Genomic DNA, 17,457 nt, shown 5'->3' on the forward strand with positions numbered 1-17,457 from the left:
TGCAGCGAACTCTCTTCTCTGCTGGACAAATCGAGGACATTCGAAGACCACGTGTTCCGCTGTTTCTTCTACTTGACCACACTCAGGACAGAATGGTGAGTTCGCGTGTCCGAACCTGTTCAAGTACCGCCTAAAACATCCATGACCTGACAGAAATTAGGTCAAGTGGAAATTTACTTCTCCATGCTTGCGCCCAATCCACTTCGTGATATTCGGAATTAGTCGGTGGGTCCATCGACCGTTAGGTGTGTTGTTCCACACCTGTTGCCACTTCCGTATCGACTCTAGTCGTGTCCTTTTTCGCAGTTCTGTTTTTTTGCACGTCCGTTGTTTTTTCCTCGTAGCGCACGCTGTCTTCAACCAGGATAATGTCGATGGGAATCATTTCCGCTATCACGCATACCGCTTCTGCGGATATCGTTCGATATGCACTCGCTACTCTCATCGCCATTACTCTGAGCGTTCTGTTTAGCAGCGTCCGATTTTGTCTTACTTCGAGCGCTGCCACCCAGACCGGACCACCGTAACGGAGTATCGATGTAGAATTTTGACAATCACGAACCCTTCATATTCACTGGATACAACTTCCTGGAAGCGGTATTTTCCCAACGTCGTAATTGCGGCTATTTTAGCTTTATCGGTTACCCAATTTATGTTGTCTGGGGGTACCTGATACGGCTCTGATATGATCGCCACATCGCATTTGGTTTCATATGCGGCTTGCCATAGCATTTGTTGTGCCGTGTCGCAGTGGTTGAGATTTATTTGTGTTACCTCCATTTACTTGTTGCTGCCAGCGCTCTTTTAAAGAATGGGCATCTCGAGCCTCCGGTGACGTGATCGTTATCTACCTCCGTCGTACAGAGCATGCATCTTGGAGGCTTAGTACACATTTTCGCTAAGTGCCCCTTATCACCGCATCTTAAGCAAGAGTCCGATCTATCAGGTCCATTGCAGTTTCTAGCTTGGTGACCAAAGTCCATGCATTTAAAGCATCTCATCATTTGCTGAATAGCCCTCAGAGGGCACACCGTTCATCCATCTTTTATCTTGCCAGTCTCTAGCAGTTTCCTTGGCAGTTTTATCACTGCTGTTTGTGTACTTCCAAATGCTTTCCTCAGTCGAATTGTTAAGGAGACATCGCTAAGTTCGAACGATATCCGCGGCGGGGAATCCGGCTAATGTGACATCAGCCTAAGAGATATTACTAATTATCAGCAACGGATGGAGGCTAGTCAAAAGACTTAACAATTCTGAATTCGAATACGACATTTTGCAACTTGCTCGATGCTAATACTGACGTTCGATAGAAAGAGAGAGCATTTAAACATTCAACTGACGGTCGTGTTCGCGACTGTGCATTCATTAATGACCTAACTGTTGAAGCCGAGGTAATGCGTTCATGGTCAGGGTTACAGTTCATATTAAAACTGGTCTCACAGTAGGCCTTTCGAATAAAAGAATAAAGTTAAAAATGAATTTTTTGGAACAATATATTTCAAATCAATACATAATACCATTGCCCTTACACTGGATTCGTCATAAAATCCAAACCGAATAGCAGTGCTTGCGATATTCGCTGTGCTTTTCATGTAGTGATTACAATACATCATGGCTGACGGATCCATAATATGTCAGTAAAAGGAACCTAAGGGGGGTGAAACTGAAACCACCAAGTAAAGAGTAACAGTTTTAAGATGTTGTGTCTTAGAAAATTTGTGCCGCCATATCGTCGGCATCGATTCCGAGCAATGCTAGCTCCTCGAGTTCGGCTCGTTTCAGACGCGTTTCCTCGTTTTCAACCTCCACGGGTGGTGGCGCGGGGAGAGAATCCGTTTCCCCACTTGCCGTCCCATCGTTGCTTGCCGTGTTGTTGTCATCCGGAGAGTACGCACCTGGAAGCTGCGAATCGGACGAATGTTCGACCATCGCATCAGCGGACACCATTTCCAGAGGCTGATTTTGGGATTCATCGTCGTATGAAACGGCCGCCGCCGACACAACTGCGGTACTGTACTGGGCAGCTATTTGTTGATTATAAATCTCGATTGCCTCCGGTACGATCATTTGGGGCTGGTCGGTGTCCAGGACTGGTACGATCGGAACCGGTGGAATTACTTCCGGAGGTTTAGTTTCATTGGCTATCATTTCAGCGGGTTTTGGCTTGTCTCCGTCAAAAATAATGTCAAGGGCTTTTTGGAAATCCTTGGGAAGTGGTCCTTTGCGAGGGATTGGAGCATCACTGATAGGTTTGGGTACGAGATCAGCCTCAGCTTCATCGATACCCGGCGGTAGGATATTCTGATCTGGTTTTCCGGGATGCGATGGCGGAGGTGGAGGTGCTCCCATGAGCGCTACAAATTGGTAAGGATCGGGCATCATATCGATGAACTCCTCAGGTTGCTGCCTGGCTCCATTCTCAGCGCTGATACTTTCGCCATCAGCAATGTGTTCCTCCATAAACATTTCCTCCTTCTTAACTTCCTGCTGTTGTTTCTTGAATACGGGCATTCTACCTATGAAGGGTAACTTCTTCTGTCCGATGGCCATTGAAACCGGTTTCTTTTCCTTTTTCTCTTCGTCCTTCTTTTCTTTGGGCTTCTTCTCAGGTTTTGGTTTCGGTTCCGGAGGGAAATTTACCACCGGCTTTTCAATCACTCTCCTGCCGCGGGATCGAGAGCGAGATCGGCTCCTAGAGTAGGATCTTCTGGTCCGGAATCTACCTCTGCCATAGCTTGGACTACGGCGACCCCGTGACCTACTCCGTCTTCGCCGGTCAAATCGGCCTCGAGCTACTTCCCTGTTGCGACTACGGTCTCGTCGGCGATCCGGACTACGCCTATCCCTCCCGAAGCCACCACCATTACCTCCGCGGCGTCCCGGACTACGACTATTACGTCTCCATGGAGGCGATGCCGATCTGCTGCGTCTCCACTCGTCTGTACTTCTACGTTGCTCCTCGGAAGGATTCTCCCCACGATTACCACCGCCAGACGGACCATCATCCCGTTTCTTCAGTTTTCCTTTAAGTTGCTCTAGCAACTTTTTCTCCGATTCCGATATGATCGGCTCGGGCGTAACCCATTGAGACATCATCAGCTCGTCCCGCTTTTTCTCGCGACTTTCAGCGCCAGCAGAAAATGCCGGAGGTGGCGGTGCCGACAATTCCTGTAGAGCAGGCTGAATCACAGTCCATTTACCGGCTGCAGCTGCTGCCGCTGCCATTGCCTCATCGATGTGATGAGATGATGTGTCCTTGGCAGCTTCCTGAGCCTTCAAAATATTTCTCATCGCTACCCTAATCGAGGTAGCCGGATCGTAATCACCTGCAGTTTTACCGCTGCTTTTCTTGTCGGAATCCGAATCCGAATCGGAACTGGAGCTCGAACTGCTAGACGATGCCGCTCGCTTCTTCTTCTTCGAACGCTTTTTCTTTTTCTTCTCCCGTTTCTCTTCCTTCTTGTTTTTCTTTTTCTTCTTTCCGGTCATAGCGCTTTCGCTGGTCTCCTTCGCCCCGCTACTACCTGTTAGAAAGTCAATATCAGTTAGAGTTGGTGCCGGGACGGGTACCGGAACACTGTCCGGTACATCCCGTGTCGTTGTGCTCGCTTGCTGTTGCTGACGGTCACTGTCCCTCATCCGCTCGTACGCCTTCTGCCGGTCGGACATCCAGTCTATTTCGAAGTTTGGATGGGAATCGATGAAATCCTGGGAATGGAACATTGTGATGAGTTTTAAAAGCAACATTCATGGGAGATGCTTCCAACTTACCCCATACTTATCACCATGCTGGCGCGATTTCAGATGCGTTGATGCAGCCGGCAGATCGCCCATCCAATAGTCGCAGATCTTGCAGTACCAAGCGGTAGCAGGTACGAAAAACTGCAAACCTCGGATGGGAGTCCGCTTGCTGGGCAGATCTGGATAGTTGGGATTATCCTCCGCCTGCTGCTTCTCCCGCCAGGGATACTCATGAGGCGTTCCGGCCACCCTTGCCAGGTGCTGTTCCGAGTGCAAATGGTTGAGGTAGTCCTTGGCAGTCTTGGGGAAAATATCACACTTGGAGCACCAGTGCAGCTCGGGATCGTAGTGGATGTAGTTGTACTGTGGCTTGGGCTTGCGCTCTCCGACCGATTCGGTTTTAATGGCGGCACTGTGAGAATATGATAAAAATTTAAGTCTAATGAAGTATGAGATCTTTATATCGCAGTCTGATGTTGTGTGTTACATGGATTTGTAGAAATCTGTTATTTTATGTCATTTGAACACGATTGGATTTGAACTAAAGCTGAAATTAATCAGCAAACCAGTAAAATTCATTGAAATCGTCAGTTTGCTTTATCATGGATACGTAGGTAATTTGTGGATTTGAATATTCCTTCACTCTGTTAGATGACACAAAATGTGAAATATAAAATTAAATTATTCGTCGATAATCAGGATCTGGAGATTATGAGAGTGTTCACCCAATGGTTAATGCACAGACCGGATGGATGTTCGTAAGAACACCGTTTTTCAAATCTACAGAGGTACTCGAGGCTCACACCATGTACTCGCCAGATATTGACCTTTTATCTGTTCGGTCAGTGCACAGGAATCTTGTTACGAGTTTTAATTCCCCTTCCTTTCCTCGAAGAATTCGCATTCGATACTGGCGGTATGTACAAAAAGTAATAAAACAGAGACTAACTTATTCTACATACGAGCCATTTCTATCCAAAATGTCGATTGAATGAGCATTAGTGTTCGTTTTGCTATCTCAGGGTGTCCACTCGAAACCAGAAAAAAAATTCCTCGATATTCCCTGATTTTACAGCTTGAGCTTGGGTAGACTGTACAATTCGTAGTTGCTCTCCGTGATTGACCTGAACCTACCAAATTGCACAAAGAACACACATAATGACGCTTGGGACTAGCAAATCATTCTCGTTGTGCAATTCTCGGCGATTGGAGCTTTGAATGGTCAATAACGACGCCGGCCACGTCCTTACAGTCACCAGGGGAAGGGAAGGAATGTTAGTATGATATTCGCCGCCCGAAGGCCAGAAGGGTCGCCTCTATAGCGTGGTTCCCTAGCGTTTATCATGGGGCGGATAGTTGTTAGTGGGAATGGTTAAGAAAATCAGGATTCACTGCGGTAAGTGATGTGATTCAAAAATTTCAAATTTGATTTTTTTTAACTTTTGATTTTTAAAGTTTTTATATTTTTAAATTTTAGAATTTTTAAATATTTTTAATTTTGAAATTTTTAGATTTTCAGATTTTAATTTTTTGATTCTTAGATTTTAGTTTCAATTTTAATTATTTTTATTTATAATTTTTATTTTTTAGATTTCAACACGTTAGGCCCCGTCTTTTTCCCGCCGCGCCCTCCATTCACTGCGCACCAAGAGCGTCCGCACAACATAAGTGCCGGTCCCAGCCCCCAAAGATATTTATTGTATAAATAAGAAATACTGAGCAATTCGACTAGAAAGTAGTCACATTTCGCAAAACATCCGAAAACAAACCGTACATATTTTCATTTTATTTTATTATTCTACAACGGATGAAGAACCTCTAATCTGAATTTTTAAACTCAATCTAGTGCCTGAAATTGAAAAACCAGGAATCAAAAAACTAATATAAATATATAAATGTTTTCAACTAACTAATTCACTCCAAATGAAAACTGAAATTAGAGTCTTCTTTCTTCTTTCTGTAATGTGCGCACATGCATACCTCTCCGTACTGATTAAGAAGCCGACCGAACTATCGGTCGACAAGTCAGTCTGCAGTCTGCGGGGACTCCAACAGTAGATGACGGAGTAGAAAAACGCACACACATACCATATAATGGATGAGAAAAAAGCAAGACTCTACTTTCTAGCGAACGCATGCGCTCAACACAAAGAAAACACAAATACAAACACATAAACCACTTATCTTGCAGAACACTTTCTCTCCGACACTTGTCAATGATACAAATAGCGAATTCGTTTTTGTTCAGTTTCAACCCCAGTGCCGCACTAACTGCTGTCAAAACGTTTTGACGTAGGATTACGTCTTTCGGGAACATATTCGGGTACAAATTGAAAATCGAAAATCGAGCACATCGTGAAAATTGTCCAATTTCAAACGCTTATTGCTCAGTCATTTCTTGATTGATTGATGAAATTTTTGCGTCAATAAATTTCGGCACTCCATAACAATTTTTTGAATTGGAGAAAATAATATATGTCATGAAACTAACTATCGAACAATTGAAAAATCTCAACCCCTATCCTAACGGAAATACCCACTTCTGATTGGTCGAAATTGACCACACATGCGGAGGGTCCCTAACAGAGACATCAAAACCAAGCAGACTGGGGGGAAATCGTTATTGTAAATACATTAAGGTAGGGGGAGCTTTTGTTCCCACCGAAATGTGTTCCCTAACAGAGACATCAAAACCAAGCTACCTAGGGGAAATCGACATTGCAAATACATGAAAGTAGGGGGAACTTTTGTTTCTACCGCAATGTGTTCCCTAACAGAGACATGAAAACCAAATCATTATCAAAGAGTTCAACGATGCAATTCTTCAAACATATCTAAAATCAACAGAAAGCCTACCGGAATCCTACGTCAACTATGCGGTCGTGTCCGGACACAACCCTCCTGTGACTTTTTTTTATTCACTCAGTGTCGCACTAGTTCGCCCCGAAAGCTGTTAGTTTCGCACTGAGATGTTTCACGGGTTGGCACTCGGGTTCACCAATACAACTATACTGAACTGTCAAGTTCCGAATATTGTTTAGGAAAATCTAAAAATAAAGACTATGAAAATGGAAAACCTGCTGCTTTTGCTTTTGTATTATTGGAATCGTAATCCAATTCGGATTCTGATTTTGAAGAGTAGAGTAGACGGCATTAAGCTACGTGTGCTTTCATTGGGAGGTGAAAATAATGATGGATATTCAGGTGGAATAAATTTCAAAATCAAAATTATGAATGAAAATTTACTTGAACGTATCGAATATTTATTTTATGTGATTAAATAAAAGTTTTTTTTTCGATATCGCAGAATATTGAACGAAAACTGTGTCTAATGATGGTTTTATATTATAATAGTAATTATTTGTGGAACAAACAGGAAATGCATCGACAAATGGTTAAGTGAGTGTCAGAACTACATGTGTTAGGTAATCAAACAATATTAAGTAAAAATTTTCATTCAAACTTTTATATGTTTACACTGCACTTGGCCCTTCTGATCTGATGGAGAACAATTTACCTCCCAAGCACTAATATCACCACCAGACGTCGACACTGTACATTTGCCGTCGTAAATATAAACAAATCAGACTATATAACGCACACCAACAAACCACCGCATTCGTGAAACTGAAAACGTTTTTTTATTACAGTCAGTTTGGCACTGACTCAGTTTTAAAAACGAATTCGCTAAAAATAACATCACCAATGCATGGAATATGCTGTCGCCTCCTCCGGGATAGCACAACAAATTAGGCTCTCAGTGCGCTTTTCTCTTATGCACACATATGAAACGGGTGAGAGAAAACAGTATAATACTCTTTCGTACATGCCTATTATACCCGAACCAGTGCACAAAACCGGATGTTTTGCCTTTACACATTCCTAATTCCTAGAACTAACATGAAAACGTTTATAACTGACTTCATTGCAAAATACTGCCGAAACATCAATTCGGAATGTTTTAGAAATTTCACTTTTTCTTCACTACATCGAAGCTTTGCTGCCATCATTACGGGAAAAGAACACGACATGAAACTAAGTAAGAGAAAAACGGAAAAACACGTCTATACTCGATGGCTGCTCGCGCGAGACTCCTCCTCGATATTCCATGATTTTACAGTAATTTTTCAGAAAAAATCCAGATGTAGACTAGTAATCAAATTCTCTACTTTTACTTCAACTGTATATCCTAAAACATTGAGTTAGCTTAAACAATGAAATTTAAGAACGTCTGTCGATATCTTCCAATAAATGAATTGTTTGTGATTTTAATTGAGTTAAACGACGATTGAGAAGTGTTGTCAAAAATATTAAAAAATGGATTCAATAATTCAGTTCAAAGTTATCCTGAAGAGCCCTTAACCCTTTCTCTACAAACGTCGCCTGTAGGCGATATCCGCTCGACGATCTGTGTGTACGAGTGTAGCATGGTGCCGACATCAGGGTAATACTGCACATCGATCACACCAGCGCTAAATGCACACATTTCGGCGCAGTGCTTCGTTTAGCGGTATCACTCCGACGGAGCACACTGCCGTAACGAAAGGGTTAAACACTAGTGCAGAATGAGTCATTTTCATTTTTTTTTATCCCTTTTGTTTATTTTAGGTTCATTAGCATTTTAGCTGTAACAGAGCCGAATTTCAATCGTGTACATGTCACATGTTTATCATATCTATAATTAGCACATTACACAGTTGCCATGTTTTCGGCGTTAGAGTATTCCCTTCTATACCATTGCATATGGTACACATTTACACAGTTGCCATATAGGCGTAAGAGTTTTCGTTCTGTTCTTCCATTATCCAGTTAGACCGGACAGCGGAGACAGTTGATTGATCATTGTTGGGTTATTTATAGAACAGCAGCCCGATGTTTCTTGCAGAGCAGAGCAGTTGTATGGATGAATCGATCTTATTTCGACCGTGGATCGATCTCCATCGCTGATGATTGTTGCGTGGACGTAGTTATTCTGTAACAACACAAAGATGGTCAATGAGGGCCCTGAGTTTTGAACTCACGATCGATCGCTTACTAAGCGAACGCGCAACCAATGTGGCTACGGAGACCCCCCATTTTCATTTTTGATCCGGAATTTCACGATACGGTTACGATTATAACGAAATGCTTTCTCTTGCAGTCTTTCGGTTTACTTTTGTGAGTTTTCCAAAGTTTTCTTCGTTTCAGAGATTTCGCTTCTGCTTCCCGTAGCCGTTTCAATAACTTACTTATTAATTAACTCATTTAACGCAAAAGCTTCTTTTTTCTAACTTTCCATGCCTTCTAGATGAAGAGAATGAGAGTTTCAAACTCGTTGAAATAACTAGCTCAACATCTTTATTAATGCTATCCTTTCAATGTGAAGCATAAAATTTGCATTAAAAAAGGACTTTTTTCGAATGGTGATAAAAAACTAAGACAGATAATAAAATTTGATAAATTTCCCATGGAAGGTAATTATATCAGCTTACTTGCAAAAAAATTCTACGCCCTTGCGAGCGTCCTTCCGGTAGTTAACTGGAACATTGGCCATGGCGAACGAAAGGCATGTTTTTGAGTTCTTCTTCGTTTTGTTTATCAATTCCTTCTCAGTTTTCACGACAAAATTGTTGGAGTAGATATTACGCTTCAGGTTTGCCCAGAAATTCTCGATGGGACGCAGCTGGGCGGGTTCGTCGACTTGGGTACCACATCGATATTCAGCCACTCCATCTTCTCTAACGATCGCTTCGAGCAGTAGGTCGACACCAGATCTGGCCAGAACACCATGTATTCGCCCTTATGGTATTTATTGATGAACGACGCAACTTCCGGCAGGCACTTCGTACTATAAATTTACCCGTTCACGACCAGTCCGGATCTAAAGAAGAGCACCCGCTTTCACGGATAACCCGTCGGCTCGTGGATATTCGGGGTTCAACTGTACTAGATTCCTACCTCAAAATTGCAGGTTCCATATGCTCTTTTAGATTTTAAATTCAGATATTCCATCACAGTCTATACTCAGCCCAATCTCAGGTCCCAAATTTATGATTCCACACTTTTAAATCTTTTTTTCAGAATCTAACGTATGCATTAAAAATGGACTAATTTTTATTGGAGTTCGCACAATAGATTCCGGCGTAAAGAATAAAATAGGCAGATAATTTTGACAATATAATATTTTTTTTATTTACTAAGCAAACGACCTAACGCAACGGATTGATTCACTGAGCGAGGAATCAATTCTTTGCACTTTGTTAGCAGTGTTGCCGTGATAATTTCTGTCTTCAACACTCCTTCTCAATTATCAGGAGCTCAGACGAAACTTAGCATTTTCGTGAACTTCCGCGTCTTAATTGGACCCAATTGATTTGGTCAGTGATTTAGCAAACATTTTCTCTGTTGGACAGCACTCCTATTGCAAAACTTCATCATCACACAGCTCCTTGACATAACACCATCTCGTGCAAATGTTTCGACCGGCAAAAACCACATTGCTTCTTGACTGATTTCACTGAGGGTTACGTACTTGCCCTCGTGGCGTACACGTTTTGCTGCTCTGTTGGTGCACAAACGCTTCCTTCCAGTATGGATACAAACGGCGAATCAGGTCTTGCATACAACGCGATATAGAGAGAGTTTAGACTTCTATACGTGGAAACATCGGCGAACGTTGGACTCTCGATCGATCACGAACACTGATGTTGTATTTTGATGCTTTCCTGTAATCTTTATTAATTGACGTATTTCACTGCTTACTTGCTTAATGTACTATTGCAACAAGATTTCGTAATTTCCATCCAACTTCCAGCCAAATCTAGGAAATAGGTCACCTCCCAAAGGTTTGACATATAGAACTCCTCTTGAATACTCGGTAATCGGTAATCGAATCGATTGCTACAACACTCGCACATCCAACCAGAACATCGTTAACATACATTAAGTAACACACACTTTTTCCATTAGCTGCTTTAGCGTACTGGCACACCAGATTTGAATTGCCGTTACAGCAGCGCGCGGATTTTACAAAGCTGTAAAAGCTTTTGACTTCTTGACCAAAAGTGCTCTCTGTCTTTAACCTCGAATCCGGGCAGTTGTTTATGTACAAAATCTCGTCCAGCAGATGTTCAAGCTCAAGCAATCTGAAATAACCCAGAAATAACCAAAGACTTTAATACTTCCTGATAAAAGGTGCCACGGCAAAGCCAACGGTCGCCACGGAAAATACTGTTAGTTTCGCTTGATTCACCTAATTTACGAGTACGGTCGGATTTAAAATTGATAATTAAAACAGCAAGAATCACTAAAGTAAGTCAAACACAATTGTTATTATGCCTAGCTACAAGTTTATGAATTTTAGGAATTTTATAACTCCTGTTCTTAATAAAAAATTGTTGAACAAGTTCATGAAATTTGATTCGTTTTCGCTGTAACCAACAGTTGCCCACAACTGTCATGGATGATCTCCTACAAAGATTTATCGAGGCCACACCCTTCCCCATCAATCACGTGTACTTCGTTCGATGGTTCATTAGTATTGTTTACATTAGAAGCCTGCTCGCTCAACGAAGTTTCCATAGTCGTGGTTTCAATTTTTGGGGTTTCCTCCGCTACATCCGAGTGAGCAAACGATTTGACCTCCATATTCACTATGGGCTCCAAAAATTTAGCGTCCTTACGAACATCGTTTTACTTCGGAGTCCAGGAAACGACAAGCTTCCCGGCCTTTCACATATCCAATAAAGAAAATTTTTATCGCCTTCATGTAGATTTTTCACCAACCAAAATCACTTCGCCGTTTTTCGTTACTCACTCTCGAACAAAATGATGTATCCCAGATCGCAAATGTGACTCACTGACCGAAAATTGCCAGTAAGTGTCGACACATGATACACATCCTTCAGTCATAGACACTAGCTTCCCGTTTCCAGCATCATATGATTTAGTTTTTGTTCCATCCGCCAGAAAAATCTCCGGCTGCTTTATAGACTCGATACCAGTCAACAGATCTGTGTCGTTTGTCATATGGAATGTGGAGTCGGAGTCCAGGTACCACCGACCTGTGCTATAACCCTCTACAACAGCCAAACGCATATCAGTACTAGTCGGAAATTACGCAGAAAGGTTCGCCTTCATCTCTTTCTTCTGAACATATCGCGGAAAAAATAATGTGCTAAAATATTCACAAACCTTTCGCGTTTTTACTATCGTACAGTGGACCCATAACCTATTGGGGCTCGCACAATAAATTCCAGAGAATAAAATGAACAGAAGCGGAACAACGACCTTACAGCCATACAAATGAAACACAAATTTTTGCATTACTCAAGAATTAATCAAGTAAATGAAATCAAATTAGGCATATGGAGGTTCTAGTGTGCAATAAATGTTTCTATGATGGTTAGACACTCCACCCCTCTCTCTGGGGGGGAGCTGCCATACAAATGAAAGACAAATTTCTGCATAACTCGAAAACTAATCAAGCAAATGGAGTCAAATTTGACATGCGAAGGTTTTAGGGGACACGAAACGTTTCTATGGTGAATAGACACTCCTCCTCCCTCTCTGCATGGGGGCTACCATATAAATGAAACACAAACTTCTGCATAACTCGAGAACTAATCAAGCAAATGGAGCCAAATTTGGGATGTGGGGGTTTTTTAGGTACGAGAATTTGTTTCTATGATGGTATGACGCCCCTTCCTCTTCTGGAAAGTAGAGGGGATCCCATAAAAATAATGCACATATTTCAACCAAACATACTCTAACCAATTGATCATATTTGAAAAACTGGGAAGGAAAATGGGAAAATTCGCAAAATTCAATTCGCATGTGTTCCACAATTACATATTGACAAGCGTTTATAGTCCATTTGATGTTTGCGCTAACGAAATTGATATTCGTTCGAAAATCAAAATGGGTTTAAATGTGATAAAACGTACTCCTATATCATCTTCTATCTATATAAATAAAAATGGATCGCCGAATGTTTTGATAAGAGCAAAACTCGAGAAAGCAATTGTCCGATTTAGCGCTGTCTTCATTCTATCATATTTTCTGTATCAAACATTTATTCCATGTAACGGAGAAAAATCTTGCACGAGAATTGTGTCTGAACAAATGTATATCTGTATTCAATAATATATGAAAAATATTTTTTTAAACACGGAATTTATCCGTATTTATGAATGAAAGGCTATCTCATAGTATAGCGCGGTAGAAATTTCATATTTCTTCATATATTTAAAATATGTTGCTGAAATTTGTATTCTGAGAGTATTGTACATGAGTAATATTAAAAATACACGACATTAGCAGGTTCCTTACAAGTATCTATTTCCACTTGGTGAAGCTTGATTACGTAAAACGCTACAATGTATGAGTTCTACACTTTTTGATCGAAAATATTGAATGGATCACATCTTCATCAACAACTCGCCAATGGAAACTCGCAGTTTGGAACAATTCGTGATCTTTGACGTGAGCGAAATGGATCATCATTAGCCGGTCCTCACCCACTGAAAGTCATTCTTTGTATCTAGTGAGATAGGGGAGAAATTCTGTCTTATGAGTACTATTCGCCACTAATCGAATCAAAATCGGCAATCTAGAGTAAACGTTCATATTTAGTCAAGGTGTCCTCTTCTAGAATATTGCCAAACCTCATGTTTCTTTGACGACCTGCCAAACATTCTTGGAGTTCGGCTAAGATGGATAGTCCCCCCGCTATCATCATATATTGCGTCTTCTGATTATCACTTGTTCAGGCCGATAAGAAAAATATTGAAGGTCAAGAATTTAGACTCATTGGACACAGTTTTTTTTGGTGAGAAAACAAAAAAGTTCTGCGATTCGATTCTTCGAAGGAAAATTTAAGGTGAACTTGTCCTCGTTTTTAAATTGTTTTCTTCTCTCCTTCCCAATATGGCGTCCTCGTGGCTGGATTCTTTTTCACACCGAAATTTCTTGTTTTGACTTCAAGTTTTACTTCAATTAACCGCAAAACGCTTTCTCAGCACTTGTTTTCCCTTTCGTCCACTAAGTTGAATATCGTAAATAAAGAAAATAAACATAGAAATGCTCAAAACGTGACCACTTCGAACATTGGCTTCCCATTGTATGGACGAGCTTTTAACGACAGCATCTGAACTCTTACTGTGTCAACAATACGAGAAATATAAACAGCGGTCGATACAAATTATAGTCTCTTTCAAACAGATACTCTAAGGTTTGTAACGTTACGAATCTACTCATGTTATGGTCATTCCCGAGGAATGCTCCGCCAGGTCCTGCGTCAACGATCGGAACAAAGGAACTTAGAACGTCAAATTTGAGGTTTACCAGGTAACTTTTGACGACTCGAGCAGCATGTGGCCGAATACACAATTCAACACTCATTGTTTTATTGAGTAATTCAACACCATGATTGTTGACATGCTTTTAGGTGATGGAAGGTTGAATGATAAATATTACATGCACAGCACAATACTCACTTCTCCTCCTTCTTCGCCTTGCCCCGCTTCATCGTCTCCAGCACTTCGTTCTTGAGGCGCTCCGGCGACGCAGACGATTCCGACTCCTTCCGTTCCTTGCCTGGGCTAATCGCTCCGGGCTGACCGCTCAGTGTCGGGGGCGGTGGGGTTGGCGATTTGTCCTTGCCAATGATTCCGTCCAACATATCGATCACATTCTCGATCGTATCAATCTTGCTCTGGATCTGAGACTGCAAGTGTGCAGGAATACGGCAAGGAAAAAGAGGATTCGGAGGGGAGAGAGAAAAGAAATAGGTTAATCAAGTTCCGGACGCGTAGGACGCGATAATTCGCGGTATGGTATGCAATTTTGAACCTTTCTGTATCGTCTTAATAGCAGCGCGATTAAAACGCGTGACTGTGATTGATTCTATGCGCGAGATACGAGTTACGAAGCTTAGGAGGTTACACTTAGTGGATCAACCAAATATCTCTGTGCAGATTCTGCGTAAGCTGGAAGAGAAATAGTTCATTTGACGTGACATCCGAGATGTGCTTCCCGCTGTTGTCCGTTCCGAGCGAATTGTTCCTCCACAGCCGGCTTAGAAACTACGATTACAAAGGCATCCTATCTGAACCAGTATAAGCTGAAGAAGATCCATTTTATTCTCGTATAGAGACGAATGAACTCTCTGAGTTTAAAGTCTCTTTAATTCAATGCCGTTACCGTTATTCTCGTTCAATCGATCGGTTGGATTGGGTTCTTCAATTTACTTCTGATTCTTACAAACATTGTCTCTACACACAGATAATCGATAACAATACATTTTCTGCTATAGCAGTGGCGGAGTTATATCCTAGAAGCTGCAGCTCTATCACTTGTGCTCCAAACTCCGGACAAAAGGATTGCTGGTGCATCATTCCTTCTCATCTGGCACCATCACTCGAAAAGCAGTGAAAAATCTTCGTTTGTTTTTTTTTTCAAGACGCTACGGAAACTTTGCCATGTTTGCCAGAGAGGAGAAGGAACGAAGCCAGTTCCTTGGTTATAACCGCACATTCGTTCGCCGGGATGAGCATTCCCTGTCGTCAGTTGGCAATAATGAGCTTTCGAATCAATGTGAGGGGCACGCACTCAATCAAATGCTGCGGGGAAAAGTGTTGCGTTTGAAAGAGAACACATATGGAACTGAAACTAAAACGAGCGCCCTTCAAACCGAAGAACGGCACACAGAAGCACTTTGATGCGCTTCATTCATCTTATAGCAGTTGTGTACGTTGAAGGGTTTGATTGAATGTTAACCTTAGTGGTTGATTCAATGCCCGATCAACCGTCACTTACCTGAAGCTTATCATTCTCCTTGATGAAACTATTCGTGGTTGGCGAGGGCGGATCGCGTCCCGAACAAAGATCATTTCGCTGTTGTATGAGAGTTTTCAACTCACGATTCAAAGCTCCTGCTCGACGTCTATAATCGTCACGCTGTTTCTTCAGTGAAGCGCGCTGATTCCGAACTTCGGAAGCTATAGCAGCTAAAACGTTGAAGAAAAAATCGTCATTTTCCGTGTAATGATTTTCAAACTAAAACTTACCTTCACGTTTACGCTTTTCCTCCTCGGTCTCTTGAATAATTGGCACCGGCGGAGGTGCTTCCCATCCTGCTGCATACTCCTCACCCGGTGGACCGGGTTGTCCCATTATCATCGGAGGTGCTCCCATCATTGCTCCATATCCATCAGCTGGGGGACCTCCAGGTCCCCCGTAGTCATAACCCACATAACTTGGATCCATCTCACCTATATATCCACCCGAGGGCGGAGGATATGCTCCGTACGCATCGTACATTGGGCCTGCCCCCATATAAGCCGCTGCCGCCACCGGATTTCCAATCATTGGTGGTGGAGGAGCTTGCTGCATCGGTGGCGGAGGGGGAGGGCTCGGACTTCTGCGACCCCGACCACGTCTTCGCATGATCGGAGGGCTAATACGATCTCGAGATCTCCTTCGGAGACGTTCCCGGCTGCGGCTCCTTTCTCGTCGTCTTCGTCCATAGCTTGGACTACGGGAAGGACTCCGTCTTTTCTCACGGCTTCTACTGCGAGATTTTCTCGATTTCTTGTCTTTCTTTTTCACTGAAATGGAATGGAAACGAAAAATTATCAAAGTGTACGTAATTTTCGGCGACAGAGATACACCATGTGAGAACAGGTTTCCGACGTATTAGATATTTCGAATTCTCTAATGTTATTTCAATCAACGGTTATCAGGATATTATATCGTATTTTGCACTTATCAAAAGTGAACTGCAAAACATAAATGTGTGCATGGCGGCACAAATTCCTCACCCAAACATTGCCCGAAAGCACGAACAATCCAAATGTAAACAAAGCCAGTCTTCACCGGCTGTCGAAACATGCAATAGTGCTTGGTGCTTACCATCTCGTTTGTCGTCCATCTTGAAATTCTGAAGTTATCGGCTTATCGGGGCCGATGTGGACGTAAACGTTCCACGTTGAAAACTTCTTCACTTCACTTATTTAACCACAAAAACTATTCACTGTCGTGATTGAAACACAGTGGTACCACTTTCTGCCTTTTTTAATAACAATTACTTGTGCTTTTTCCTGTTAACGAACAATTTTCAACACCAGCAAAGCAAATCTGCTGCCTTTCGCTTCACAATGACAGTTATGAAGGAAAATCGAGTGAACAGAGCTGGGCAGGTCGGCTGTCAGTTCTATTAGAGAGCCTGTTTACCGAGAGAACCGACATATTCAGTCCAAGGCGTCTAGAAGTATACCTACTGAAACCACTCAGCAGCCATCTTGGATGTCTACTGTGTTTTGTTTGCAAGCAAAACACAATACGCTAGTGCCGAAACTCGCTCGTGATCGGTTTGTCTCTTTCACGCTACAGGCAAATAATTCCCCTTCGGCTTTCTTCCGTAATGTTTTCATATACCGCTCCCCTAACCAACTTAGTGACGAAACGGCATCACCTTAGGATATACTTCTAGGCGCCTTGATTCAGTCATAGTTTATACAGGGATTAGCCTCTAATTCGACATCTGGCTAATTGAACAGACATGTAATGTGACACGAAAAATTTGACATCTTTGTAAACATCCTTTGTGCAAGTTTCTACAACAAGATATTTTTTAAGGTGAATTTACAACCTAGAATACTTTTCAAATGGCTATTCGTTAGATTTTCAATGGCTTGGTTCAACTGTCTTTAACTTGTTTTTCACATTGTTTGTTGA

At 42.1% G+C, this 17,457-nt stretch overlaps 1 protein-coding gene across 1 annotated transcript; it reads right to left on the reverse strand.

Annotated features, from left to right (window-relative positions):
* Positions 1 to 1,475: 1,475 nt before the first annotated feature.
* On the reverse strand, positions 1,476 to 16,876 carry LOC129780449 (zinc finger matrin-type protein CG9776). Its single transcript, XM_055788739.1, has 6 exons — positions 16,633 to 16,876; positions 15,789 to 16,328; positions 15,538 to 15,728; positions 14,217 to 14,446; positions 3,772 to 4,153; positions 1,476 to 3,708 (listed from the first exon to the last, which is right to left on the reverse strand). The coding sequence occupies exons 1-6, from the start codon at positions 16,649 to 16,651 to the stop codon at positions 1,708 to 1,710; spliced, it is 3,363 nt and encodes a 1,120-aa protein (XP_055644714.1). The 5' UTR covers positions 16,652 to 16,876; the 3' UTR covers positions 1,476 to 1,707.
* Positions 16,877 to 17,457: the final 581 nt, after the last annotated feature.

This window comes from Toxorhynchites rutilus, chromosome 3 (genome assembly GCF_029784135.1).
Source record: "Toxorhynchites rutilus septentrionalis strain SRP chromosome 3, ASM2978413v1, whole genome shotgun sequence".
Lineage (NCBI taxonomy): Eukaryota > Metazoa > Arthropoda > Insecta > Diptera > Culicidae > Toxorhynchites > Toxorhynchites rutilus.